Source organism: Grampus griseus (assembly GCF_964374135.1).
Source record: "Grampus griseus genome assembly, chromosome: 1".
Taxonomy (NCBI): Eukaryota; Metazoa; Chordata; class Mammalia; order Artiodactyla; family Delphinidae; genus Grampus; species Grampus griseus.
In genome coordinates, this window is record NC_139017.1 from 38393342 (window position 1) to 38420994 (window position 27653).

Here is a 27653-nt window from a genome sequence, read left to right on the forward strand (position 1 = left end):
TAGTGACCTTAAGAAGCCTCTGTATGACTGAGGGCAGAACCATTTCATTAAGGGCCAGTCCAGTTTGGAAGAGATAGGAGAATAATAATGCCTTACAGAAATCATCTCATGACAAAGATATACAGCAACAGTCAAAATTTATTTTAGAAGAGATTTTCAGTTCTTAAATAGTACAAAAATAAACAGACATTTGTTTCAACACTTACAGTTTACATAAATTAATTTAATCATACATTTGTCTGAGGCACCAAAACATTCAACACATATTCCAAATTCCCAGATTCAGTCATTCAGATATTAACAAATCAGTTTTTTTAAATCAAGTTAACAGTTTTTTATACAAGCCCTTCTACTATTGACTCTTTCTTAACAATAACATAAAACCTTAAAAGTTCCCCTGAGTTATTTCTCTTTAATGAAATTTTATTTTCTCCCTCTGCCTGAGGCATACTTTTTCAATTATTTACATAAATACTGATGTTGTCTGTAGTCAGTGCTTGATTTAAAAATATTAAAACCCACAGTTCTTTGCACGGAATGTCCCCCCAGAAAGTTATGGGTCAATGAATTAATGAAACGTCCACAGGTCCCTCAAAAATGTACAAAATATCAGTCTTATAGCACATCCAGGCTAATGAGACACAACATTCTCTGTGGGCTGCTGTATAGGTAAACCTTAAAGACAAATTCCAACTTTACATCTCAGTATACCAAAGTTGGATTCCTAAATAAATGTATTCACAAATCTTAAGCCAATTATTTATCTTGTATTAATAATTCAGAGGTAATCCCAAAAGATACATTGATTCTGATATAATGCAGAAAAAAAAATCAATGCAGCCTTAAACCCAGTTTATAATAACCATCCTAAGAAGACATAAATAATAGTCTTCAATAAATTAAATTAATATACAGTACCAGAAAATGTCAGCTGACAATGAGATGTGGAAAAGAAGCATTGTCTTCCTGGGAACTATTCAGCAATTAAGTTTTGTTTTTAAGTGAGAACCCCCTACAGTTCCAAGCTATTAGCCTCTATAAGGCTACTTTGGTTTTAAATTATTCACAAAGTTCTCTGCCTTTCACTTAAAATGAGTGTATACCTTCTTGTAAAGGCCTTCTGTAGTAGTCCTGAGCTGAGCTTTTCCTGAAAACCTGCATAAGTTCAGGTAAGAAAGTATAGAGTCCAAAGAAAGACAAACTCAGACCTTAAAACCAGGAAAACAAAATAGAAGTAAACTGATCAGAAAATGGCTAAAAGATCATAAAATGATCATTGAGTAGGTAGCTGCTTCTCACACATCGTGGAAGACACCTTGGAAATATCGATAGTGTAGACAGAAACGTGCAGCATTTTGTCATCTTGTAACAGCATTTAAATGTTCAAACATCTTAGCTTTTGTTCTTATTATAAGTTGAAATTCAAGTAAAAAGATGTCACACTCATTTCTCATTGGATTGTACAAAAGGATGAAAACTGTTTTCCCCCTTTAACTTGAAGACATCTTTAAAATCAACATGAAAATCTTCACAAGTATGACCCCTTTCTCCTTAACAGAGATGTTAAGTAACACAAGGAGTTTAACATAAATATTAAATAATTAAGTTAAAAGAAATAGTTCATATAAATAAATAAATATGATCAATCAGCTTCTACAGTTCAGTTGAACGTTCTTTTAGTAGTACTGTGGGGTTGATATCATCTAGTCCAGAGTGGGAAGAGCTTGCATTAATGGTGACTGTTTTGGTGAGCTGTGGGTCTTGAACGCTGAATGAGGTAAAAGGACAGCCTTTCACGTTATTGCAGATGAGAGACTGAATTGAGGCAGTCTTGATGATTTTAAAACCTACTTCTCCACCAAAAGTGCTAGGCTTCCAGTACTCAGGAGAACATATAGGATTACCCATAAGTCCTTTCAAGGAGAATGGTGCTCCAACTTCTACCATGGTCTCCCCAAAGATGGCGTCTGGTCGAGGCTTTTCTACCAGCAGAGCAGGATACAGCTCCATGGCATCAATGTCACCATAGAGCGCTTCTAACTCCGCAGCCATTTCCTTCTCTCCTGTGAAGGTGACAAGGACAGAGATACAACAATGTAAAACTTTTACAAAATAAAAAAAGTCTTACCCTTTGCTCAATTTCCTTTCAACTTCTGCTGTTTTCATCTGCCCCTTGACTCTTTGAAGAAGTTTAGAAACTGTTTCTCACCTGTAAGTTCTTCAAATGATTTATAAGGCTTCAGCAGAAAGCGCTTGCGGTACTCATTAAAAGACTGGTATTTCATCTCTCTGCTGTGGTCAATTGAAGCCTTTGATACTTTCTCTACTGCAACTGGAAGATTCCTACCACCAGCAACCTGTTGAAAATGAATTACATTGTAGAACACAATTGAGTTTTAGGCATATTTAAGACTTTTTTTTTTCTTTTTTTGGCCGTGCTGCACAGCTTGTAGGATTTTAGTTCCCTGACCAGAGATTGAACCTGGGCCCTCGGCAGTGAGAGTGTGAAGTCCTAACCACTGGACCACCAAGGAATTCCCGGATTTCTATTTTAAAAGCATCCCTTGGGTACCAAGTACATAAGACTGATGCCCCAGCTCCCAGCTGAGACCTAAACTGTAAGTTTGGAATATTTATAGAATATTTCTATGATCTAGATTATAATGGTAACATTATATTATAATCGAGATTATATGTTAGGCTTCTTATTTCAAGGAAAGAATATTACTAGCAAATAATTACTCTTTTAGTAAGTTTAAGAAAAATCATTTCTGCAGCAGAAATTCTAGTTACTGACAAGTCCTTTGTTTGTTTTGTTTTTCAATAATAATGCTTACCCTGCCAGCAATTTGCCTGGTGAATGATTCAACAAACTGAGTGAGGCCGTGTTCCAGTAAGAGGGAGTTGTTATAGACAAATTGCTGATACTTGTAGTCCTGGCCATCAATCTGAAAGGTGTCAGGCAGAAGGGGATGCCAGTGGTAGAGTGTGTTAAACTCAGCAGCAATACGGTTTTGGTACTGGAATTGTTGGTTAAAAAGCAGCTCTGGGTCAAACTTCAGTTTGAAGTGATAGCCACTCAGGTGCTGTACATAGTCTTCAATCACAATCTTAATAGTTTCTCCTATTGGCACAAAAGAAACATTTAGAACATGAATTTCTTCTCACCAACGTTCAAGAAGCCAAAATGCAATTGTTAATTTGCCATTCCTTCACTTTTATATTTTCTTTTTTACCATCAAAAGCTCAGGAATTGAATGACTATGGAGCAGGTGATGTTACACGTACTACATTCCCCCAGAATTACTGAAAACCTAGCCAAGTTAGTTTTCTCTGGGGAAGAGGGTTGTATTTAAATGATTTGCCCTTCTTGCTTACCTATCAGTATTAGCCTACTCGTCTGGAACAACTGTTCATCGTCCCATTCTGGATGCTCATGTTTAAGAACATCACACACTCTGTTGTGTTCCCGCAGCCAAATTGTGGCATACATCATCAGACCGGGCACCAGACCAAAGACTTCCTGCCCCACAGCAAACCGCAGGTGTTCAGGAACATGAGGGGGGTAGATCATCTCGACCTGAGTATCTTTGACTGTGGGAGGATACATTTCACCACCAATTATCTAAAAAAAACAGTAACAAAAGAGGTAAGAAACAAATTTTAATCATTAGAGATTTTGAACATAGGTGGGTAGTGAGTCATAACTAATTCTTAATATTTAAATGGAACAAACCTGATATTTCATTTTTCCATCCTTGAAAAGGCGCAGTTTATGCTGTCTCTCCAAAGATTCACCATAAACATGATTTAAGTCCACCTAGAAGATTATGGAAAATTTTTAATTTGTTGCTGTTGTTTATTCTTATGTAAAGTGTCTATGATGTATTTATCACTAAATAACTTGATGATTTAGTTTGCTTTAATTAAAATTTTTCAGTAACACATTTTTCACAGCCACAAAATAATAAATTAACTTGTTTATCCACTGAAGCTATAAAACCTACAAACCTAAATATGTCTCCTAAATATGTCACCTATTAGTGTCTCATATGGAGCTTATATCATAAGTTTCACTATAACTATATGGTACTTCTTTTAAAAAGCAGCAGAAAATGTTTGTTATAAAATTCTTATCAATAACTTGAAGCTATGTCACTGAAATCCAAGAGATAATAATGCTGCAAAAATCTCACCTTATAATATTTAAGGCAGCATAATCAGGGTACAAATGTTTTTGAAGACAACCTTTTGCAGTGCCAATATTTTAAACTAAAAATATAAGAGCCAAACTACAAATAATAATCTGTATATATGTATGTAAGTATGTGTGTCTGTGTGTGTGTTTTTGTATTTTTACCAAACCAGTGAATTAAAATGGAAACTCCATTTAAGGTTTTTATAGATAGAACTATGATTTGCTACTAATTTTGATTTAACTCTGTCTTACCCCATGGCTCTGTCCCGTGGTGAAAGCTGGTCCTCGCTTATGATCTGTCTTGAAAAATTGATGGGTGAAGTGCTGGGCAAAGAATGCAAACATCATATTTGTGCCCTGGGGATCAGGGATGAACTTTCTTCTTAGAAGTACTTTTTCCACAACTTCTTTTGAATCAGGAAGCTCTTTCCTCCCTGAAAAATGAGAAAGCCTAAGATAAGAATCCATCTATATATTCAAGGAAGCAGAGAGTGACTGTCAATTAACCAGGGTCTTTTTCACTTATAGGAGAAGTACAACTTTGAACAGGATCATAATATAAATGGAAGTTCTAAAATACAGGGGAACAACTTCTTATTGAATATTTTAATCTATTTTGTTTAATATTAATTCAGTTTTAATGATAGAATTTGAAAACATCATGACATTATACCAAAATGCCCATTCACTTTCATGGAGTAGTTTACATGGACTCACACTTTCAAAAAATCTCCAGAGATATCCATAAGGAAAAAATGGCTTTATTAACAAATAAATCATAGTTTATGGTCAAATTTTCTAGGTAGCAATCCAATCCCAGTTACAGTTAATACATCTCTAACTGCTTCCTCTCACTCACCTTTGACACCCATGGGTGTTGGGCAGTCATCAGGCACAGGAGGAAGAACTCTGGTGTAATAGGACAGGTTAGAAAAGGCTTCCCAGCTTTTATAGCCGTAGTGCACATTATAAGTTGGCGGGCTGTCAATCAGATGTGATCTCGCTGAAATTTGACGGGAAAAAAAAACGTTATTTGCTCCCATATGCAAGGCAAATCAATGTTCATTTTTATTGTAAAATATGCAAAGTGGCACTAGAGTGAATTTAATTCCAACAAAGATACTCTATTTTAAAACAGTTATACTTTAAAGCCAACGGCCACTGGTACTCAAAAAAGAGGAAACAATGATTCATTAACATGCATCTTTGATAACGTATATATACTTTACAGAAGACAGTATGGTCCAGCCATCTTGATTTTTCAAATAACCATCCACTTACTGCTGAAGAGGCCTATGAGGAATGTCTGGGCTTGACACTCACTTTAGTAATAAAGGTATTTTCTTGCTGACCCAATCCAAATTATCCATTTATTTTAATGGGTGCAATTCTGTGGCCCATGGGCATTCAATAAACAACTAGACCACACTTCCTTCACAAACTGTCGAGAACAGTGAAGGTTAGAAGAGGTATGCAGGTATGCAGGATTTTAAGTAGAATTCTGACTGTGAGACAGAACTTTATAAACTTGAAGGGATTCAGATGTCAATATTTTTGGCCATTAAGACAGAAGGTAAACTAAAATGGTATATTTAAATGTTTTGGATTAAGTTTAAAAATCTAAAGTTTTATAAAGTACATTTTTCTTTGAGGCCGCTGAAAGCCCTAGAAAGTGATTTGTACTTACATATCAACACATATCTCATAATCATATTCTGCAGGAAGGGAATGTTATTGACAATGTTCCAGACTCCCTTGAAGTGCGTAAGTATGTAGTGCACTGTGTTTGGAGTGGGTTTCAGGAATAATTTTATTCTTGTCAGAAATTCAGCTGCAATGAGAAAAAAAAGAGAAATTAATGGGACCTCATTATAAGACACAATTCTGTAAAATGATAACTGTATATATCCCCATTCCAAATGAGGGCACCCAAAAACAAACTTACGTGTGGTACAGTTTTCACCATAGAATCCTGTTCGGGTACAGTCACATTTATACTGGTCAAATCCTACGCTCATACATACACCTCGATTCTGGCATGGACTGGAACAGCAAGGATTTGCTACAATAAAGTAAAGACAATGAGATTAATATATATGTCATATATATGACATAATATGTATAAAATAGATAACTAATAAGAACCTGCTGTATTGCACAGGGAACTCCACTTCACTGTACAGTAAAAATTAACACAACATTGTAAAACAACTATACCCGAATTTAAAAAAAAGAAAGTAAAGACTGAATAAATCATTCTTCAGTGTCTTAATCTTGACTTAAACATTTAATTGTTTTACTTACTATGATTCAACTTTATGATAAAAAAGTTCAAGAAATATACAGGTAGTCATGGGAAAACAATTTTTTTTTGGCTTGCCTCACAGAATGGTTATAATGTAGAAATACCAACTTCCTATTCTAAATAAAGGTAACAGAATATTCCACCAGACATATTGGTGGAATGTTGTTAAGCTTTTCTTTGTAACTTTTTAGATGTTCAAATTAGCCTTTTTAAGAGGCTCAAAGAAGTAGAACTTCCAAAATTAAAGTGAATTGATCTAGTACATTAATCAAAATTTAAGGGTTTTTTTTGTTGTTTTCTTTTTGTTTTTGTCAGAACTCAAAGCTGTTGAAAGATCTGGACGAAGAACATTCCAAGTTGAGAGGAAAACTAGTGAAAAGGCCCTGAGGCGTGTTTGAGAGAGTGTGGCAGAAGCAAAGCTAGGAGGAGAGGTGGAAGGTGAGTTCAGAAAAGGCAAAGGCAGATCATGTGGGTCTTATGGGAATTCGGGTTTTATTCCATGTGTCAAGGGAAATCATTGAATGGCTTACAGTATTAAAGTGGCATGACTTAATTTACATTAAACAAAAACAAAACAGGGAATTCCCAGGCCATCCAATGGTTAAGACTGCTCTCACTGCTGAGGGCCTGGGTTCCATCCCTGGTCAAGAAACTTAAGATCCCGCAAGCTGCGCAGTGCGGCCAAAAAAAAAAAGTAGAGAAAATTTCAAAGTAAAAACAGCTTCATTTTTAAACATTTTGCTCACCTGAAAAAACAATCTGGACTTCCCTGGGGCAGGAAAGCACTAACTAGGGTATTTAAGACAATTATTTCCATTCAATAACAGTAGGTACTATTAAAAACAAAACATCTCGCATATATTGATCAGATTCTGTCTTATGACAACCTGCAAATTAGTATCACGATTCCTATTTAGCAGATGAGAAAAGTGAGACTCGGACGGGTTAAATAAGTGACCCATGATGATCAGAGCTGATGGCAAAGCTGAGCTGTCCGTCCAGTTTATTTGGACTCGAGTGGTCCAGCCTCTTTACAAAGCCATACAGCCTCTGTCTTCCGAGGGTATTCAGAATACCTAGAGTTCCCTGGAGAGGTCAGAGCGGAAACTCGACCCGGGTGTACGGAGCCGCGGAGTCCCAGGTGCCGGGCGCCCAGGTACTCACTCACTCACCTGCACCACAGAGCGCCAGGGCGGCGCAGAGCAGCAGCGCGCGGGCAAGCATCTCGGCTGCGGGAGGGGCGCGGGACCGGCAGAGGCGTTGCGTTGTGTGAGTCCCGCCTGTCCAGTTGGAGGAAGGCGCGGTGCGGAGTTCCTGAGCGTCCTCTGACGGTGGCTGCGAGTCGTTTGACAACTGGAAGCTAACGGAGAGGACCTTCCTTTTATGCGTGAAAACAGCCCACGTGACGGCATGACTGTTTCTTTCCGCCTTTCCTTCTCCCCCTCCAAAACTTTTCCTCCCTCTCTCCACTTAAATAATTGCGTAAGAACCGCCCGGGTCGGGGTAGGATTTTTTTTACCCACGGAAACTGGAAAATCGGAAACCTGGGAGGTTGCGCTCGGCTTCCCCAAGGTGGGTGCAAAGCGGATCGCCCCCTCCCCACTTCGATCTTCCTGAGCCCCTCCCTGGGTTTCTCCGCCCTCGGCGCCGGGCTTCGCGCCAGATTCCTTTCCTTCTTTCGGGTCTTTGACCCAGGCTTCCAAGACCCGGTGCCGAGGCAGATCTTCTTGCGGGGGAAGGGCGGCCCCCTGGTCTTCCTTTCCCGGAATCAGAGGAGCCTGGAGGTTCCGGAGCGCAGGGAATCCCCTTGCGCGCCCCCGCCCCCTGGTCTGGTCCCTAGGCTTTGGGGGGCCGAAGAAGACACAGTCTGGACAGACTGGGGAGAGTGGGTCCAAGAAAGGCTGACATGTTTTACTCATGTCGTGTATTTCAGACGTGTCATGATTTCAGTGACCACTCAGCCTCGTGTAGGTTCAGCACACACATACATACATTTTAATTTTTTTTAGATTTTTGCTTGACCTAATGAAACGTGATAGTTACAGTCAGCGTACGTATCTGTAGCTTCTCTTTATAGCTGAGTTGTTTTTAACATAAATGCTGTTCTCCACGCCACCACCCCGACGTTGCTTCTTGGAGAGGGGAAATAAAGGTAAATTCCTCTCCTCAATACCGATCCTGAGTTCTTATCTTGTAAATCGTCAATCTGGGATCGAAGGGTCACCGCTATAAACTTTCCTCTCGAATGAACCAGGGAAGCGGAGGTGACCAGGATCTGCAGCGATGCTAAACGTCCAAAACTTCTGCTTTAATGCATTTCTTTCTCTGCCGCTTGGTTTCCAGTGTTTGGGTCGCCAGCCCTTCACAGGAGATACAAATAGAAGGAAGTAGATTTTTAAAGTTTGCTTTTTTGTCTTTTCTGCCTACTTTTCCAGGATAATGAGTTGTGACAAAGGATTAAAATACATTACGTTTACTTTTCAATTGTCTGGGCTTATTAGGGCCAATTTTCTATTCTCATTTTGGAAGGTAATTTGATGAAGAATTTGGATGGAATGGATGTAAAAGAAGGGTGATTTTGACAATTTTGAATTTCATCATCCTTTGCTTTTGTTTAACATCTATCTTTTGGTAGTGGTTGGGAGGGTGTGTGAGGGTAAAATGCTAAGAAAAGAAAAAAAAAGTAGCAGCGTTGTAGAGCCTTTAAAAAAAGACACTGGATTTTTTAAAAAAGTATTTTGCTTAATGTACACATCTGATTCTACATGAGACACAAATGACTAAAATTCCACCTCACGCAGGAAGCTTTTCTCCTCTAGACATAGTTAATCATTCCATTTGTGACACTCTCATTTATTGTACTGAGTCTTACATGAAATTTCAACTAAGAGCATAGATTTAAAATAATTTCTTTTAATAATTCCAATTTTCTGTTTCATTTTAAGTGAGTAGGATGTATCTACTCAAATTTTAAGTTGATATTTAAGACTACTAATTCGAGCTTGGTTAGATGCGAAGGAAGAATTCATACTCTGAATTCTTTTTTTTGTTTGTTTTTTTTGGTTTTTTTTTTTTTGTTTTTTTGTGGTACGCGGGCCTCTCACCGTTGTGGCCTCTCCCGTTGCAGAGCACAGGCTCCGGATGCGCAGGCTCAGCGGCCATGGCTCACGGCACCAGCCACTCCGCGACATGTGGGATCTTCCCGGACCGGGGCACGAATCCGTGTCCCCCTGCATCGGCAGGCGGACTCTCAACCACTGCGCCACCAGGAAAGCCCTGAATTCTTAAGTATACTAAAATTTTATATTGTAATCCTGAATTCATTTTGAAGTCATCATCATTGTCCTCATCAGAGCTTATGTATATAAGTATACATAAGTAAAGCTTATGTATATAAGTATATATAAGTATATATATACTATGTATATAAGTATATATACCTACTGTGTATATAAGTGTGTTCTGTTTGCAGAGAGGCTGAATTCAAAGGTAAGAACAAAACAGTGTAGAGAATAATCACATTTAGACTACTTGGAACTTAAAGAAATTGAACTCCATTTCCTAGTGGAAATTCAATTAAAAAACATCTCTTTGGTTAAAGTACTTGGTTTAATCTGTAACTTCTATAGCACAATAGAGAGAGTTACATGTACCTATGCAGTCAGAAAATAGTTCAAGGAAAAAATGACATTTTAAGGATGGGTGCAGTTTAGAAAGGAAGTCCAATTATGGGCTTCAGGAAAAACAATAGTGATTTATTAATTTTGACAAGTCTGAGACAATAAAATAAAATGGAAAGTATATTTGGGGATGCTGGTCATGGGGGAATATTAAATGTCCCAAACCAAATCAAAGTGGCTAAACCTGTCTTATGTAGAAAAGTACTATGATTATTATGCTGTATGTCACACCATAAAAAATAAGGTTATGATTATGTAAAAATTTTAACTCTCATTTGGGTATATATTTAGTGTTTCTGTGTACATTTTAGACAAATATATGTATCTGTTATATAAAATTTCTTTTATAAGTCTCTGAAATTTGTTGGGAAATTCTCTGTATAAAGCGAAAATAAGAAAGCATATTAAAAATCTTCCAGAGCATTCTGTTGAGTTTTACTGCCCCCTTCTGCTGCTTCATTTTTTATCAACTTCTTTTTCTCTCTGATTGCTGTGAAGATCACTAAGTAGATTTTGTGAGTGATGTTATAATGTTCTTAAAAGTCCACATATGCAGTGTTCATTTGAAATTTAACTTTCATGAATATTCTAAAAAGGAATGAAATATGTGTTAATTGAAGTGATAAGCCATTCATATGAGCTAAAAGAAAATGAATGATAAAGGCTATTAATACCCAAGATTCTAAATGGGCTAACATTTTCAAGGGAGATATATCTTACTGCTTTGAGCAGGATTCTACCATTCAGACGTGGAAGGTTGCTCATATCCACTGTCTTAGTCATGGAGCTTCTTTCTATTTCCCTCCCTTCTCCTTTGGCTGATTTAGTGATTCACTCAGAGGGAGTGGCGATTGCCCCTTGTCTTTTTTTTTTTTTTTAATTTATTTTTGGCTGTGTTGGGTCTTCATTGCTGCGCGTGGGCTTTTCTTTAGTTGCAGCGAATGGGAGCTTCTCTTCGTTGTGGTATGTGGGCTTCTCATTGCAGTGGCTTCTCTTGTTGTGGAGCACGGGCTCTAGGTGCACAGGCTTCAGTAGCTGTGGCACGCAGGATTAGTAGTTTTGGCTCGCAGACTCAGTAGTTGTGGCGCACGGGCTTAGTTGCTATGCAGCATGTGGGATCTTCCTGGACCAGGGCTCAAAACCATGTCCCCTGCATTGGCAGGCAGGTTCTTAACCACTGCGCCACCAGGGAAGTCCCACTTGTCTTTTTTATTCATGACAGGCTGGCTAGAAAAAGAGCTTTGCTATCTTGCATCTTGCCTTAAGAGACATTTTAGCAAGGTTATGCCACAGAGTATGTCTGTTTCCTGAAGGGCAGAAAAAATACCCATAAAAGACCCTTACTTTAGTCTTTTAGTAAATCCTTGCTATATACCCATTCCTGGCTACACTTTCAAAGCTAAAAACAAGAGCATGTGGACAAAGAATGTCACCTATCATTTCAGTAAACAAAGGATGTAAAACCCTCAGCCACTGACCCACTCCCCTCCCCCATGGTGCAGGACAGTGCACCCCGAGGGGAATTCAGGATGGAGATAAACAGGCTTCCACTGCACTGACTGTGTACCCTGAGGGGATTCAGGGTGCAGAAAAATAAGATAGTGGCCCTATCAAAGGAATAATTTCAATAAACCAGACTCTTGCATCTTCCCATGTGTGGAAAGCACTAAATTCATTAACTTGAGATGCCTGGTTTTCTTCAGTTAGCAGGAATCTTTTGACGTTCCACTACCTGGGTTTTGGGGGTTTTTTTTGTTTTGGTTTGGGTTTTTTTTGTTTGTTTGTCTTTTGCAAAAACTCCTGTTTATCCTGGCTCCTCTCTTACCTTTGTGTCCTGGGCTTAAGTCCACCGAATAATACATAATTCTCAACTTTTAGGTTGTGCTTTTGATTTTTCAGTTGACAAGGATAAACATTTTTTTAATTAAAAATAATCCTTGTTAAAATAAACCAATGAAGAAATACCAAATAATATCTACTTCTGAGTTTTATAAAAAAAAAAAATTATCTTCTTTTTCTCTACTCAGTTCCCTGATAGATTTTTCTTTTAATTCACTTTTCATGGTTGTATATCATAACTACTAAGGTGAGCCAAGGTAGTTGGAACATGGTCTTTGTGTCGGAGCTAGGAATCCCAAAAGGGGATAAGGAAGTGCAAGAGAGTGTGAGCAGGGTGTGCTAGGGCCAGCGTGATGAGAGCACACTCACCAATTAAATATCAGGTTTAGCATGTCCAGTTTCTGACCCAGCTTGTAAGGAGCTTGGAAGTTGCCTCTCTATCCTAACAAATAAAAATCTGAACAAACTGAAAACTCCATGCTCTTCTTAGATCCCTCAAAGAAGTGAGGTGACAGGATAAAACTCTGCCCTCAAAATTGGAGAGACTGGCCATACAGAGAAGCACAATTTACCAGAACAGAAACCCACAGGCAGAAACCTCCATAGATACCAGTGCCTATGTAGGAAATGCCGAAGTGTAATTGAGGAATTGCTGGATGCTCAACTTGCATAAATCTGAGAGTTAAAAATTCCAGGGGGTCCATTCATTTTTGTGAGTTTTACTTCCTGAAACTCTACCAGGTTCCCACAGTCAATATCAGGAAAAAAATAAATCCCCTTGGGGGATGGGGGGGGGAAGTAACCATTTTGAAACATGCCAGAGCATTATGTTCTTTTTAATTAGGCCTGCACTCAAAAGAAACTATTTTACCAGAGCCTAAACTATGGGAATTTTATCAGAGCCTAAATGACCTAGGGGAAAGGATATACTCAACTCCATCACCCTCTAGCCATGTCCCACTTAGCACTTGTGACATTCACAGCTCAGAGGCACAGACTCACTAAAAGACTGAGAACTGATCACAGGACTCTAGAAGACTTCCCCTCCCCCACACCTCCCTACCACATTACTGAAGGCCTATTTACCAGAGTTCTTTTCACCCAGTACACCTTGCCCAAAATGACAAGTCATGCTGAAAGGCAAAAGAACAGTTTGAAAAGACAGAGCAAGCATCTGAACCAGACTCAGGGATATGGCAGAGATATTGGAAATAATCAGATCATGAGTGCCAATAGAAGAGTAGTTAATATGCAAGAACAGATGGGTAATATAAGCAGAGAGATGGAAATTCTAAGAAAAAATAAAGAAGAAATGCTAGAGATCAATAACATTATAACAGGAATGAAGAACGCCTTTGATGAGCTTCTAAGTCGACTGGACATGTTTGAGGAAAGAATCTCTGAGCTTGAGGATATGTCAGTAGAAACTTCCAAAACTGAAAAGGAAAAGTATACAAAGAGAAAAAATACTGTAAAAAACATAAAAAATAATCAAGAACTGTTGAAGAACTGCAAAAGGTCTCACATAGGTATAATGGGAATAGAGTAGGAGAAGAAAGAGAAACAGAAACAGTACTGACTGAGAATTTCCCTAAGTTAATGTCAGGCACCAAACCACATATCCAGGAAGCTCAGAGAACATCAAGTAGGAATGTGCCAATGAAACCATATCTAGGCATATCATAGGAAAACTGCAGAAAATAAAATATAAAGGAAAAAATCTTGAAAGAAGTTAGAGAAAAAAAATACTTTACTATATATAGAGGAGCAAGGATAAGAATTACATCCTACTTCTCCTCAGAAACCATGCAAGCAGGAAGAGAATGAAATAAAATATTTAAAGTTTTGAAACCAAAAAAGAAAAATTAAAATCATCAACCTAGGAAATTATCCTTCAAAAGTGAAGGAACAAATTTTCTCAGACAAACGAAATTTGAGGGAATTTATGGCCACTAGATCTGCCTTGCAAGAAGTTCTTCAGTGAGAAGGAAAATGACATAAGTCAGAATCTCAGATCTACAGAAGAACAAAGAGCATTAGCAAAGAATAAGTGAAGGTGAAATAAAAACTTTTATTCTTATTATTTTTAATTAATCTAACAGGTTACAGTTTGTTCAAAATAATAATGGCAAAGGTGTATTTGAGGATGATAGCTTATGTGTAGGAGGTAAATTACAGCAATGATACAAAGGATGAGAGGGAGGAATTAGGAATATTTTGTCATGAAGCACTTTCACTATCCATGAAGTGGTATAATGTTATTTGAAAATGGAGTTGGATTAGTTGTAAATGTATATGGCAACCACTATAAAAATTGTGTTATGTATAATTGATATGTTAAGGAGGAAGAGAAAATAGAATCATATAAAATCCTCAATGAAAACCACAATTAGCAGAAAAAAAAGAATGGAAGACAAAAATAGGAACAGAGTACAAGGGCAACAAGTAGAAAACAATAAAAAATATGGTAGATATTAATCCAGCTATATCAGTAATCACTTTAAACTACAATGGTACAAATATACCAATTAAAAGACAGAGATTATCAGAGTGGATTAAAAAAGAAGACCCACCTATATGGTTTCTACAAGAAACCCACCTTAACTATAAAGACATATATAAAGTAAAAGGATGGAGAAAGATATACCATGCTAACTCTAATTAAAAGAAAGCAGTAGTAGCTATATTAATTTCAGATGGAACAGACTTCAGAGCAAGGAAACTTACCATGGACAAAGAGGTACATTACATAGTGTAAAGGGGTCAATTCTCTGAGAAGACATAACAATCCTTAATGTGTATGTGCCTAACAACACAGCATCAAAATACATGAGGCAAAAACTGATAGAAATAGAACTGTAAGGAGAGATAGATGAAGCCACTATAATAGTTGGAGACTTCAACACTTCTCTATCAAAAATGGACAGATCTAGCAAGCAGAAAATCAGTAAGAACATAGCTGAACTCAACAGCACCATCAGTCAACTGGATATAATTGACATCTGTAGACTACTTTATCCAACAACAACAGAATACACATTCTTCTCAAGGTTACATGGAAAATACACAAAAATAGACCACCTTCTGTGCCATAAAAAAAAAACCACCTTAACAAATTTAGAACAATAAAAATCATACAATGTATCAGCCCACAGTGGAATTAAACTAGAAATCAATAACCAGAAAGATAACTGGAAAATCCCAAAATATTTGGAGATTACCCAACACACTTCTAAATAACACATGGGTCAAATTAGAAATAACAAGGGACATTTAAATTTTTTGAACCAAGTGAAAATAAAAACACAACTTAAAATTTGTGGAGGGCTTCCCTGGTGGTGCAGTGGTTGAGAGTCCGCCTGACGATGCAGGGGGCGCGGGTTCCTGCCCCGGCCCGGGAAGATCCCACATGCCGCGGAGCAGCTGGGCCCGTGAGCCATGGCCGCTGAGCCTGAGTGTCCGGAGCCTGTGCTCCGCAATGGGAGAAGCCACAACAGTGAGAGGCCCGTGTAACAAAAAAAAAAAAAAAAATTTGTGGGATTCAGCCAAAGCAGTGCTTGAAGATAAGTTTATAGCATTAAATGCATATATTAGAAAAGAAGAAAGATCTAAAATCAGTAATCTAAGTTTCCACCTGAGGAAACAAGACCAAAAAGAGAAAGAAAAAAATAGAGAAAATAAAATCCAAAGCAAGCAGAAGAAATGAAATAACAAGTATTAAAGCAGAAATCAGTGAAATCAAAAATAAGAAATCAGTAGAGAAAGTCAATGAGCCAAAAGCTGCTTATTTCAAAAGATCAATAAAATCAAAATTTCCAGCTAGGCTAAGAAAAAAAGAGAGAGAGAGAGAAGACACAAATTACTAATATTAAAAATGAGAAAGCGCACATTACTATAGATCCCATGGAAATTAAAAGGCTAATTAAAGGCTAAATAATAACTGAACACATATTTGATAACCTAGATGAAATGAACAAATTCTTGAAAGACACATTCACCAAAACTCAAGGAAGAAGAGTTAGAAAATAAGAATAGACCTATATCTACTAAAGAATTTGAATTAATAATTAATAACCTTCTAAAACAGAAAGCACTGGGCCCAGATGGATTCATTACCAATTTCCACCAAACATTTAAAGAAGAAATTATACTAATTCTCTACAGTCTCTTCCACAAAACAGAAGAAGAGGGAATACTTCCTAACTCAATCTATGAAGTCAGCATTACCCTAATACAAAAACCAGCTTTGTGTCCACCTAGAGGGAGGAGATATGGGGATATATGTATATGTATAGCTGATTCACTTTGTTATAAAGCAGAAACTAACACACCATTGTAAAGCAGTTATACTCCAATAAAGATGTTAAAAAAAAGAACCAAAACCACACAAAGACATTACAAGAAAAGGAAACTACAAACCAATATCTCTCATAAATATAGGTGCAAAAATTTGCAACAAATTATTAGCAAAGTCCAACAATGTATAAAAATTATACACCGTAATGAAGTGGAATTTATTCCAAGTATGCAAGCTAGGATCTACAAAATATGTACAAAATCTATATAAAGAAAACTACAAAACTCCGATGGGGGAAAAAAAAATCAAAGAACTAAATAATTGGAGAAATATTCATGTTCATTGATAGAAAGACATTATTGTCAAGGTGTCAATTCTTCCCAACTTGATAGATTCAATGCAATCTCAATCAAAATCCCAGCAAGTTATCTTGTGGATATAGACAAGTTGATTCTAAAGATTATGAAATGGAAAAGACCCAGGCTATTTAGCTAAATATTGAAGAAGAGCAAGATTTTAAGGCTGATACTACTGACTTCAAGACAGTATATAACTACAATCACTAAGACAGTGCAGTATGGCAAAAGAACAAATAGCTCAATAAGACAGAATAGAGAGCCCAGAATAGAACCCATAAATAGAATCAACTGATCTTTGAGAAAGGAACAAAAGTAATATAGAGAAATATAGAAAAAATAGAGAAATGCAGTCTTTTCAACAAATGATACTGGACATGAACAAGTGAACATCCACGTGCAAGAAAAAAAATCTAGACACAGACCTAATTTTCTTCACAAAAATTGACTCAAAATAGAGCTAAATGTAAAATGCAAAACTATAAAAGATATAAGAGAAGATATAAGAGATAATCTACATGACCTGTGTTATGGCAATGACTTTAGATTCAACACCATTTCATGATCCGTGAAATCAGAAATAACTGATAATATAGACTTCACTAAAATTAAAAACTTCTGCTCTGTGAAAGACACTGTCAAGAGAATGAGAAGAGGACTTCCCTGGTGGTACAGTGGTTAAGAATCCGCCTGCCAATGCACGGGACACGGGTTTGAGCCCTGGTCCAGGAAGATCCCACATGCCATGGAGCAACTACGCCTGTGCACCACAACTCCTGAGCCTGTGCTCTATAGCCTGCAAGCCACAACTACTGAAGCCCATGCCCACATGCCACAACTACTGAAGCCCATGCGCCTAGAGCCTACGCTCCACAAGAGAAGCCACTGCAATGAGAAGCCCACGTACTGCAAAGAAGAGTAGCCCCCTCTCGCTGCAACTAGAGAAAGCCCACGTGCAGCAAAGAAGACCCAATGCAGCCAAAATTAAATAAATAAATTTATATTAAAAAAAAAAGAGAACGAGAAGAATAACCTCTTTAGATGATAATGATGTGTCAGTTTATGTTCATCACCTGTAACAAATGTACCATTCTGGTAAGGGATGCTGACAGTGGGGTAGGTTGTGCATGTGTGGGGACAGGGGGTATATGAGTACTTTGTGCGTAATTTTGCTGAGACCTTAAACTGCTCTAAGAAATAAAGTTTATCAATTAAGAAAAAAACAAAACTTCAGCCCATAAATAAGGGCTTTTGATTTTAGCTGTTTCTTTTTCACTTGTTCATGTATTAATTCTACTCTCCTGACACGTTTCACTATATTTTTAGTGGTGTATGAAAACAACCTCCACCATATGAGCCACAAGACTGTTTTGCTAAAGGCAATGCATATCTTTTTGACGACTATTCATAATCATTGGTAAAAATCTTCAAGGCTGAATGCTGCAGGCTGAAAAATGACAGATGGTCATTTCTCAACTAAAATATCACTCTACCCTAGGGACAATAATTCCCTTGTGAACATCTGAAGAATTTATTCCTTCCCTCATTCCTCTCATATCCAGAGATTGTATTCATGTAAGACCTCTTTCTCCCTTTTTTGAAATGTTGCTGTACCCAAGTTCTTGTGCCCAATGCACAGTGAGGCCAAATAAATGGAAACATTGGAGTTTGGAGTAGAGAGAGGTTTATTGCAAGGACCAAGCAAGGAACACAGGCAGTTCATGCTCAAAAACTCTGAACTCTCCAATGGTTTGGGGGAAGCGTTTTTAAAGGCAAAATTTGGGGTGTGGGCTGAAGGGCATGTGAATTTCTTCTGACTGGTTGGTGGTGAGGCAACAGTGTGGTGTCCCAGGAATTTTGTGCTCAGCCTAAAGTTGCCATCCTCCACTGAGGTAGGGAGCCTTAGTTCCTGAAGAAGTTCTCAAAGATATGCATATCCTTTGCAGAGGAACCAAGACCCTGCTTTACCAGTGCACTATTGTTTCTTGCCTACTCCTCCTTTGTTTCTGCATTTTCTCCCTTCCCTATTAGCAACTGTTTGAAACTGCCCCTTGGAATTCAGGGAAGGTCATGGAGGCTGTAGTCTATTTCCTGCAAGAAACGGAGATACTGAAAGGCTTCTGTGCCCAGGAGCCCCACAGGGTCCTGCTTGGATTCAAAATCAGCTTTAATAATTAGATGACCTTCATTTCATCTTGTAGTCCTTTCCTAAAATTTGAATTTCCAAATCAAAGGTATCTATATTTTTAAAGCTTTTATTTATTTATTTAGCTGCTTTGGGTCTTTGTTGCTGTGCGTGGGCTTTCTCTGGTTGCGGTGAGAGCGGGGGCTACTCTTTGTTGCGGTGCGCGGGCTTTTCATTGCGGTGGCTTCTCTTGTTGTGCAGCACGGGCTCTAGGTGTGCGGGCTTCAGTGGTTGAGATGCGTGGGCTCAGTAGTTGTGGCACACGGGCTTAGTTGCTTTGAGGCATGTGGGATCTTCCCGGACCAGGGATCGAACACGTGTCCCTTGCATTGGCAGGCAGATTCTTAACCACTGCGCCACCAGGGAAGTCCGTTAAAGCTTTTTTTTAAATGCAATGGTTATGGCTGACACTGCTGGAGTCCTCTGCCACCAGGAACTGCTGGAGTCCTCTGCCACCAGGAACTGCTGTGGCCATTTTTTACAGGTCAACGGATCAATGATACAAGAAAGGAATGTTAAAAAGAACCTGGGTCCTTGATGGTGTTATTGAGATGGAGTCCTGATTGATTTCCCCCAGAGTTTCCCTTATCTATGGATTTCTTGTTAATGTGTTCCAACAGCTACACATAAGCAGCTGGATTCAACATCTGCCAATTTTTATATTCCTACGTTTTAAACATGTATACTCTTAAAAAGGATGTCAGACATCATGTTTCATCTATCAAGTTTAACTGCTTCTTGTTGCTTTTGAAATAAAATCTAAACTCTTTACGATGGCCTCTAAGGTGCTGCTTACCTCCCCATCTTTCTTATACAACTCTCTTCCTCACTGTGATCCAGTCATACAGGGCTTTGAGTGTCTTAATCACATCTAACTTTTTGCTGCCCAAAGACCTTTGCACTTGATGTTATTTTTACTCAGAGTGGTTTTCCTCTATATGGCTGGATTTTTCTTATTCTCAGTGATCAGCTCCAATATTGTTTCCCCCAGTTACTCTCTCCATTATATATTCTTGCTTTTTTATTTCATTGTACTTTTTACAATCTAATTTTTAAAATTTATTTACTTACTTGCTTATTATCTCCTTCCTTCTCTCAAATGTGCTCATCATAAGACAATCCTTGTCTCTTCAGTTCACTGCTGTATCTCTAACACCTAGTACAGTACCTAGTACATGTACCTAATTCATGGTCTGTGCTCAAAATATTTCTTGAACAATAAGAATATGTGATGCTGAAGAGGTTATATAAAAATGCGGACTATATAAGAAATGTGGTCTAGGTAAAATCATTTAAAATATTTATTTATTTTTTAAAATGCCCACATAATCAAAATGAAAAAGAAAAATTACACTAAGGAAATTCTTTTGGCAAATAATTATAACATTTACTAAACAAAAAACGCTTTATTGAATTTTAAAAATCAAATATACCCGTAGGTAAACAGGCAAAAGCCATGATGAATTAATTCAATACAGAATTGCTTAGTAATCATAAGAAAAAAATAGTTTGCCCTAAGAAGCAAAGAACTGCAAATAAAATCAAAAGATCATTTTGCTCAGAAATTAATAATTTAGTAATAAAATAAATAAATATTATTAATAGTGTCTGTGTATTGAATTATCACTATATGCCAGTAATTGTTAATGTTTTTACATCTTGACATACATAACTGTAATGGAATGAGAATGATCACTGTCAGAAAGGTTCAAGGAACAGCAGGAGGGACAGTATGCCTGGTAGAAAGGCAGTCAAGGAGTTCTTAGAAAATGAAATCTTAGAGATATTGGGATCTGGTAGTTAGTAGGCACTTAATATATTTTTTTTAAGTGACTATCTCTTAGTGGTGGGACTAAGGTAATCTTTATTTTTTTCTTTTCTATTTAAAAAATTTTTTTTCAGTACGCGGGCCTCTCACTGCTGTGGCCTCTCCCGTTGCGAAGCACAGGCTCCAGACACCCAGGCTCAGCGGCCATGGCTCACGGGCCCAGCTGCTCCGCGGCATGTGGGATCTTCCCGGACCAGGGCACGAACCCGTGTCCCCTGCATCGGCAGGCAGACTCTCAACCACTGTGCCACCAGGGAAGCCCCTAAGGTAATCTTTATTTTCATCTTTTTGCTAATCTTTATTTCTGTATTTTCTAAATAAATGCTCATTATTTTTATAATAAGGGATAAGTATTTCAATAAAAATAAATATCCTTTTATTATGTATTCCTTATTTACATAGCCTAATTTGATGTGATCTAAACTGATTTATGTCAAGACACCATCAATATTTCCAAAATAGTTTAATGAAAGGAGTGTTTAATTTGAGAGACAGATCTTACAACCTTTGACAGGTCTTATATTTATTTTTTTGTATTAATTAATTATTTTATTTATTTATTTTTTGGCTGCATTGGGTCTTCATTGTTGTTCACAGGCTTTCTCTAGTTGCAGTGAGCGGGGGTTACTCTTTGTTGCAGTGTGCGGGCTTCTCATTATTGTGGCTTCTCTTGTTGCGGAGCACAGGCTCTAGGCATGCAGGCTTCAGTAGTTGTGGCACGTGGGCTCCGTAGTTGTGGTTTGCAGGCTCTAGAGCTCAGGCTGTAGTTGTGGCACATGGGCTTAGTTGCTCCACAGCATGTGGGATCTTCCTGGGCCAGGGCTCGAACCCATGTCCCTTGCACTGGCAGGCAGATTCTTAACCACTGTACCACCAGGGAAGCCCAGTCTTATATTTGTTATTCCTCAGTTTCTTCATCTACTCATAAGTTGGTAATGAAGATATGTAAAACATATAAACTCCTTGAACTATCAGAAGACATCTAAATCCGGGACATCTAGGCTTCCTGAAATCTGTTACTTCAAACGCAATTTGGTCATTGTTCTACTCTGCCATGAGATGTCACATGCCTTTGCATTTCCACTCTTCCATTTTCATCTTTCTAATTTTATACTTTGAACTATTCTCAGATCAATCCTTGAGCCGCTGGCTGTTGTTAAAAATTTTTATCTGCTGCAGAGATGATCACAGGGCTGATATGACGTTCAACATCAAAAATATGTCTCCCCAGAAATAACTAAATTTCCTTGTCAATTGCATTATTATGAACTTTCATCAAATCTTTAACCATGGTCATTTTTAAGTCTTTTGTCATTTACAGACAGTTCTGGGTGTACTCTGATGCTTTTGCAAAAATGTTCCTATGAAAGGGTTTCATCTTCAAGGAATTCATGGACAAGACTCTGACAAGTACAGGTTTCTGGTGTCTGACTATACTGCTGAACTAAATGAATAAGCATTTTCAGAACTCTAATGAAAAACTGATGAATTCATAAAAGTGCTAACAAAAGGTCGAGATGAAAAAAATTAATTACATGGGACTGAGTGAACTGATGAGGATGATTATAATTTTTGTGACTTTCTGTTTGAATGAAAAAAAAATCCCACAAGGACTCAGAGGCAAAAAATATACAAATCAATTTTCACTGCAAAGTAAAGGAGCTGTTACAGTGGAGGATTACTGGACTGAATGTCAATATTATGACATAGTATGAGTGTGTTTCGTGTTTGGTAATTGCAATCATTGTTGCTTTCGTTGTGGTCATCCATTAAAAAAAAAAAGAATATGTCTCCTTTTTGTGGTTTAAGCTGTTTCCATTTCGGTATTATTTGAATAGTTGCAAATACTGTTTATAAATTTACATTCTTCAGTTAGCATTTAAGTAAAACCTTACTCTGTAAATCAGCTGTTTTCACTTATAAGTGATGCATGTAATTTATTTTAGAAGCAAATGGAAAAAAATCTATTTAAAGAAGGTGTCCGCCCCCAACTTCCTTACCAAAGTTTTATGTAAAACAGAATTTAGAAAAACAAAACAAAACGTAAAGTGGCTTAATGGGTGCATTAATATTTACTAGGTCATTTGTTGTTTGTTTTCAAATTTTAACTTTGAGTAATCCTAATACATTAAGCTAAATATCTATTTTATAGTCACTGAATGCAATATCTGTTCTTTTTTATTGCTGTATATATTTTCACAAAATACTTACTAGGTGTCTTCTGTGGGTAGGAGATACAAAGTTTATAACAGAGTCAAAATTCAGAGCTTGGTTTTGAAGCAAGCAAATCAATGGCCTGCTTTTATGAGTAAACATACCAATGGGGGTAGTTGTAAACCTCTGGCTCAGAGTAAGTACTCAGTAGATATTTGGCAAATGACAGATTGTGCATGGCTCTCATTCTCATTTCAGTCATGAGGAAGACTACACAATTGGTTATCCTCACACAGAAACACACTTGTCCCAAGGGTGGTAAGTATATTGAACCAAGTAGGTGCTCAATACATTTTTATTGAAGAAGGTTGGAAAAACGAAAGGGGAAGAATCTCGACCACTATAGACATCTCCTATTACTGCAGAATTTCGAGAGCATGGCTGCTTCTCTCATAAAAACAGCTAACTTTTACATAGGCTTACAATCTAACTGATTCTATTGTGAGCTTCTTTATATTAACTCATTTAAGTTTCAAAACAACTCGTAGAGATTAGTATTACCATATATCTTTTACAGATGAGGACACTGAGGTGCAGAAAGACTACCTCATTTGTACAAGGAAGGTCAGACATATATTAAGTGGAAGAACTGAGATTTGAACCAGGGCAATCTGACACCAGAGTGTGTGCTCTTCACCGCTGTGATCAAATGAAAGGGCAAAAACTTCTTGTTGAGTATAAAGTAAACCTTGAGTCCTGGCAGATTTTTTAGAGAAGGCTTTGTATATATTTTTTCGGCAGGGGGGGATTTTATTTTATTTATTTATTTTTTATACAGCAGGTTCCTATTAGTTATCTATTTTATACATATTAGTGTATATATGTCAATCCCAATCTCCCAATTCATCACAGCACCACCCCATACATTTTTCAAACATCCTATTTAAACAGAAATATAAATTCTTTTAAGAAAAGATGTTGAGGAACATTTAAATAAGGATTTATTTAATAAAGTCCTACTAGAAAAATTTTCTTAGTTTTCTTCAGGAGGTTTATATTATGCAGGTCCACACTGGAAAAATCACCCTAGTTATAGCCCAAGGGTAAACTACATGATAAATGATTACTTTGGTTGTAAATACTATCTTTGAAAGTAAATTTATACTAGATGATTTATATTTTCTTTTCACCAAGTCACAATATATTTTTAGCTGTCTCACGTGATCTGAAAACTCATGATAGATGAAATCTAACTAAAAGATTGTTTTTACTTAGAGAGAACATCTTGACAGCAGTCAGACACGTGGCATTCCGCAGCTTCTGCTACTAACTAGGGCTGAATCTTTGGTAATGTTTTTCATCTCTATGGGCCCAAATTTCCTCAGATCTAAAAGGCTTCCTAAAGTTTCTTTCAGCTTTAAAAATGTCTGTGATGCTGTCTCAGGACTTCCCTGGTGGCCCAGGGGATAAGAATCCGCCTGCCAATGCAAGGGACACAGGTTCGATCCCTGGTCCCGGAAGATCCCACATGCTGCAGAGCAACTAAGCCTGTGCACCACAACTACTGAGTCCGTGTGGCACACCTACTGAAGCCCATGTGCCTAGAGCGCGTGCTCTGCAACAAGAGAAGCCACCACAATGAGAAGCCCACTTACTGCAGCTAGAGAAAGCCCGTGTGCAGCAATGAAGACCCATTGCAGCCCAAAATAAATAAATAAATAAATTTATTAAAAATAAATAAATAAATGTAATCTGCTCAAGGAAAACTATTCCTAGGCAGTAAACGATTAAAAGAAAAAAAAGTAAATAATCAAATTAAAAATGAGTACATTTGAAAATTTATGTAAATTAAGAAAAACTCTATTGGTTATATATACTATGAAATACCAAGACATTTATTTATTAATTTGTAAAGCTGAAATTAGAAGAGTGCTGAATTTAAAGAATGCCCCCGAACCAGTGATGATTATTACAAATGTGGACTTTAAGTATGATGTAACTACTCTGATAGTGAGGGGTATCAAAGAAAAGCAGGGAGTGAAACTGAGCTGGGGCCCTGTGGTGCTCCCAGGCACGGAGGCCTTTTTGTCTTTTTGTAGGCAAGACTCCAGCCTCTATGACCTTCCCTGAGATCTGAAGGGCAGGTTCGAACAGTTGCTAATCAAGGGAGTAACAGCCAAGAAACCACGTGAGGTAAGATTAAAGGGACCAAGAAGCTCATCAAGATTAGGAGACCACCTGAGGCCCTGCACACACCCTAACCTTGTCAGCAAACCCACCCTTGGCATCCTGGGTGGGGACACATAGTTTTTCCAGGCGCTGTGTCCCCGTTTGCCTGGCAAAGTAATAAAGCTACTCAGAAAAACTACTTTGATAGGATTTGAATACTTTTTTTTTGGCCAAGACATGCAGCCGGGCCCTCAGCAGTGAGAGCATGGAGTCCTAACCACTGGACCGCCAGGGAATTCCCTACTCTGATAAGATTTGGAAGGGAGAAAGTCATAAACCCTTTTAATAGGTGAAGTTAAAAACATGACAGGGACTTCCCTGGTGGCACAGTGGTTGGGAGTCTCCCTGCCAGTGCAGGGGACGCAGGTTCGAGCCCTGGTCTGGGAAGATCCCACATGCCATGGAGCAACTGGGCCTGTAAGCCACACTACTGAAGCCTGTGCACCTAGAGCCCGTGCTCTGCAACAAGAGAAGCCACTGCAATGAGAAGCCCGTGCAAGCCTGTGCACAGCAACAAAGACCCAACACAGCCAAAACTAATAAAATAAGTAAATAAATTTATTTTTTTAAATGACAAATACTTTTGATATTTTGCAGAGCCTTGATTTTTATTATATTCTTACTTGATTTTGATTTTTATGTATGTATATTTTTTATTTTTATCAAACATGAGAACTTTATACCCACTGTTTTCATCACGCTTTTTATCACTACAAAATATGCCTAGGAGATAATTTGTTTTCAGTGCATCCTATAACCTCCTTTTGAACAGCATGGTGTTCAACTGTATCCATCTGTTATTCATTCTTAGTTCCATATTTATATACTTTTGATTGTTTCCGGTCTTTTCATATTTTAAATAATGGTGCAAGTAATATTCTATCACATATATTTTATTCATCTATGTGACTATAACTACAGAAAAAATTTCTAGATATGCAATTATAAAGCCAAAGGACTTATACATTTAAAATACTGATAGATGTTGGCCAACTGGTAGAAAGAATTCATTATGTTTTAAGGAAATCAAAATTTGTCTTATTTATTCATTTATTCATTCATTTAATACTATTATCTGGCCATCTGTTGTATCTAAGGAATTGTTTCATATGTGTATCTATGTATGTATGGGGATATAGCAGTGAATAAAATACAAATCTGAGACCATTCGATAGACTGGAATGACAAAAGTTACATAACTGGAAAATAATTGTTCAGCATTTGTTCATCTCTGCCCTGAGACAAGGCGTTTCATAGGCACTCTTGCTCTCTGTGGTAGATGCTATAGTGCACTGCCTGGATACCCCTGCAGGACTGAGGAACTCATTTCCTCAGCTGCTGGGAGGGGTGGTGGTGAACCCCATTGCTAAGTTTCCTGAAGTTCAGTGACTCCCTTTTGCCCAGTACCACTTCCTTGGAACTGCTCTAAGGATGTTGTTCCCCAGAGCATATTTAGGTAAACTTCCTCTGTGAAAGTCTCCATCTCAGAGGCAGTTTCCTGAGGACCCTGAGCTAAAACACTGTTTATTTGTACCCAGCAGGGACACTGGAGCTGGAGGGTCAGACAGTTAAGACTGGAGCTTGAGGCTTTTGAATGGGCCTCTGCTCTCCTTGTGCTCTCACTACCTCCTTCTCATGGGCAGTGTGATAGTTCATGTTCCCCCTCGGGAAGATGCCGGGAAGAGAATGACAGAGAATGAGCTTCATTGTCTTCCTTTCTACCCCAGCCAGTGGTTAGCCACTTGAGTGGCTCAAGCTTTCTCAGGGTAAGTTCCTGCCAGACTCGCTCTCAATGTGTTTTTATCTGACATAGTTACTGGCATTTATACATGCATACATGTACACACACACACATATAAAATGTATATATACCCATATTTATATTTGTGTATACATTGTTGTCATTTTTTAGAAATGTTTCACTTTAATGCGTTCATATTTGTCAAATGCTTTTATGGCTTCTACAGTTTGAATATGAAGAAAGGCCTCCCCAGTAAAATTCTCATGTTTTTATATGAAATTTTCACTTTTTCATGGTATTTACACTGAATATTTGGAATTTATCTTGGTCTAAGGAATTAGATAGGAGTACAGATTGTTTTTTTCTTTTTCAAATAGCTAAACAGTTGCCAAAACAGATAGCCAAATTGTCCATATAGTGAATAGTTTGCCATTTTCCACTATTGCAAAATGCTGCCCTGTTATATATAAATCCCTCTATCTCTTTGGGTCTCTTTATGAATGCCTCTATTGTACTGATCTTTTTATTTGCTAATGTAATACTGCTTTAATCACTGTAATTACAGATTTACATACATGATAGGACTAGGCCTTCATTACTTCTTTACCTGTTATCTTTATTTTTCTACATGAATTTTATAGTAGATTTTTCTTGTTCCCTCAGAAAAACATATTTATATTTTTATTGAGATTGCATTGTGTTTATAAAATAACTTAAGGAAAATAAATGCAACTATGACAATGAAACTTCTTTTCTGAAAAAAATGTATATGTTGCTATTTACTCAACTTTATTAAATGTATCTTTGGCTAAAGTTTTCATCACATAATTCTTACACATTT

The 27653-nt window shown here is 37.6% G+C and overlaps 1 protein-coding gene across 1 annotated transcript; it reads right to left on the reverse strand.

Annotated features, from left to right (window-relative positions):
• Nucleotides 1–1653: 1653 nt before the first annotated feature.
• PTGS2 (prostaglandin-endoperoxide synthase 2) lies at nucleotides 1654–7727 on the reverse strand (the record flags this gene model as incomplete). The annotated part of the gene is made up of 10 exons (XM_082676400.1): nucleotides 1654–2063; nucleotides 2210–2357; nucleotides 2838–3124; nucleotides 3379–3625; nucleotides 3737–3820; nucleotides 4451–4632; nucleotides 5058–5201; nucleotides 5886–6029; nucleotides 6144–6260; nucleotides 7676–7727. 10 exons carry the CDS (start codon nucleotides 7725–7727, stop codon nucleotides 1654–1656), a joined length of 1815 nt encoding a protein of 604 aa, XP_082532526.1.
• Between the last annotated feature and the right edge of the window lie 19926 nt (nucleotides 7728–27653).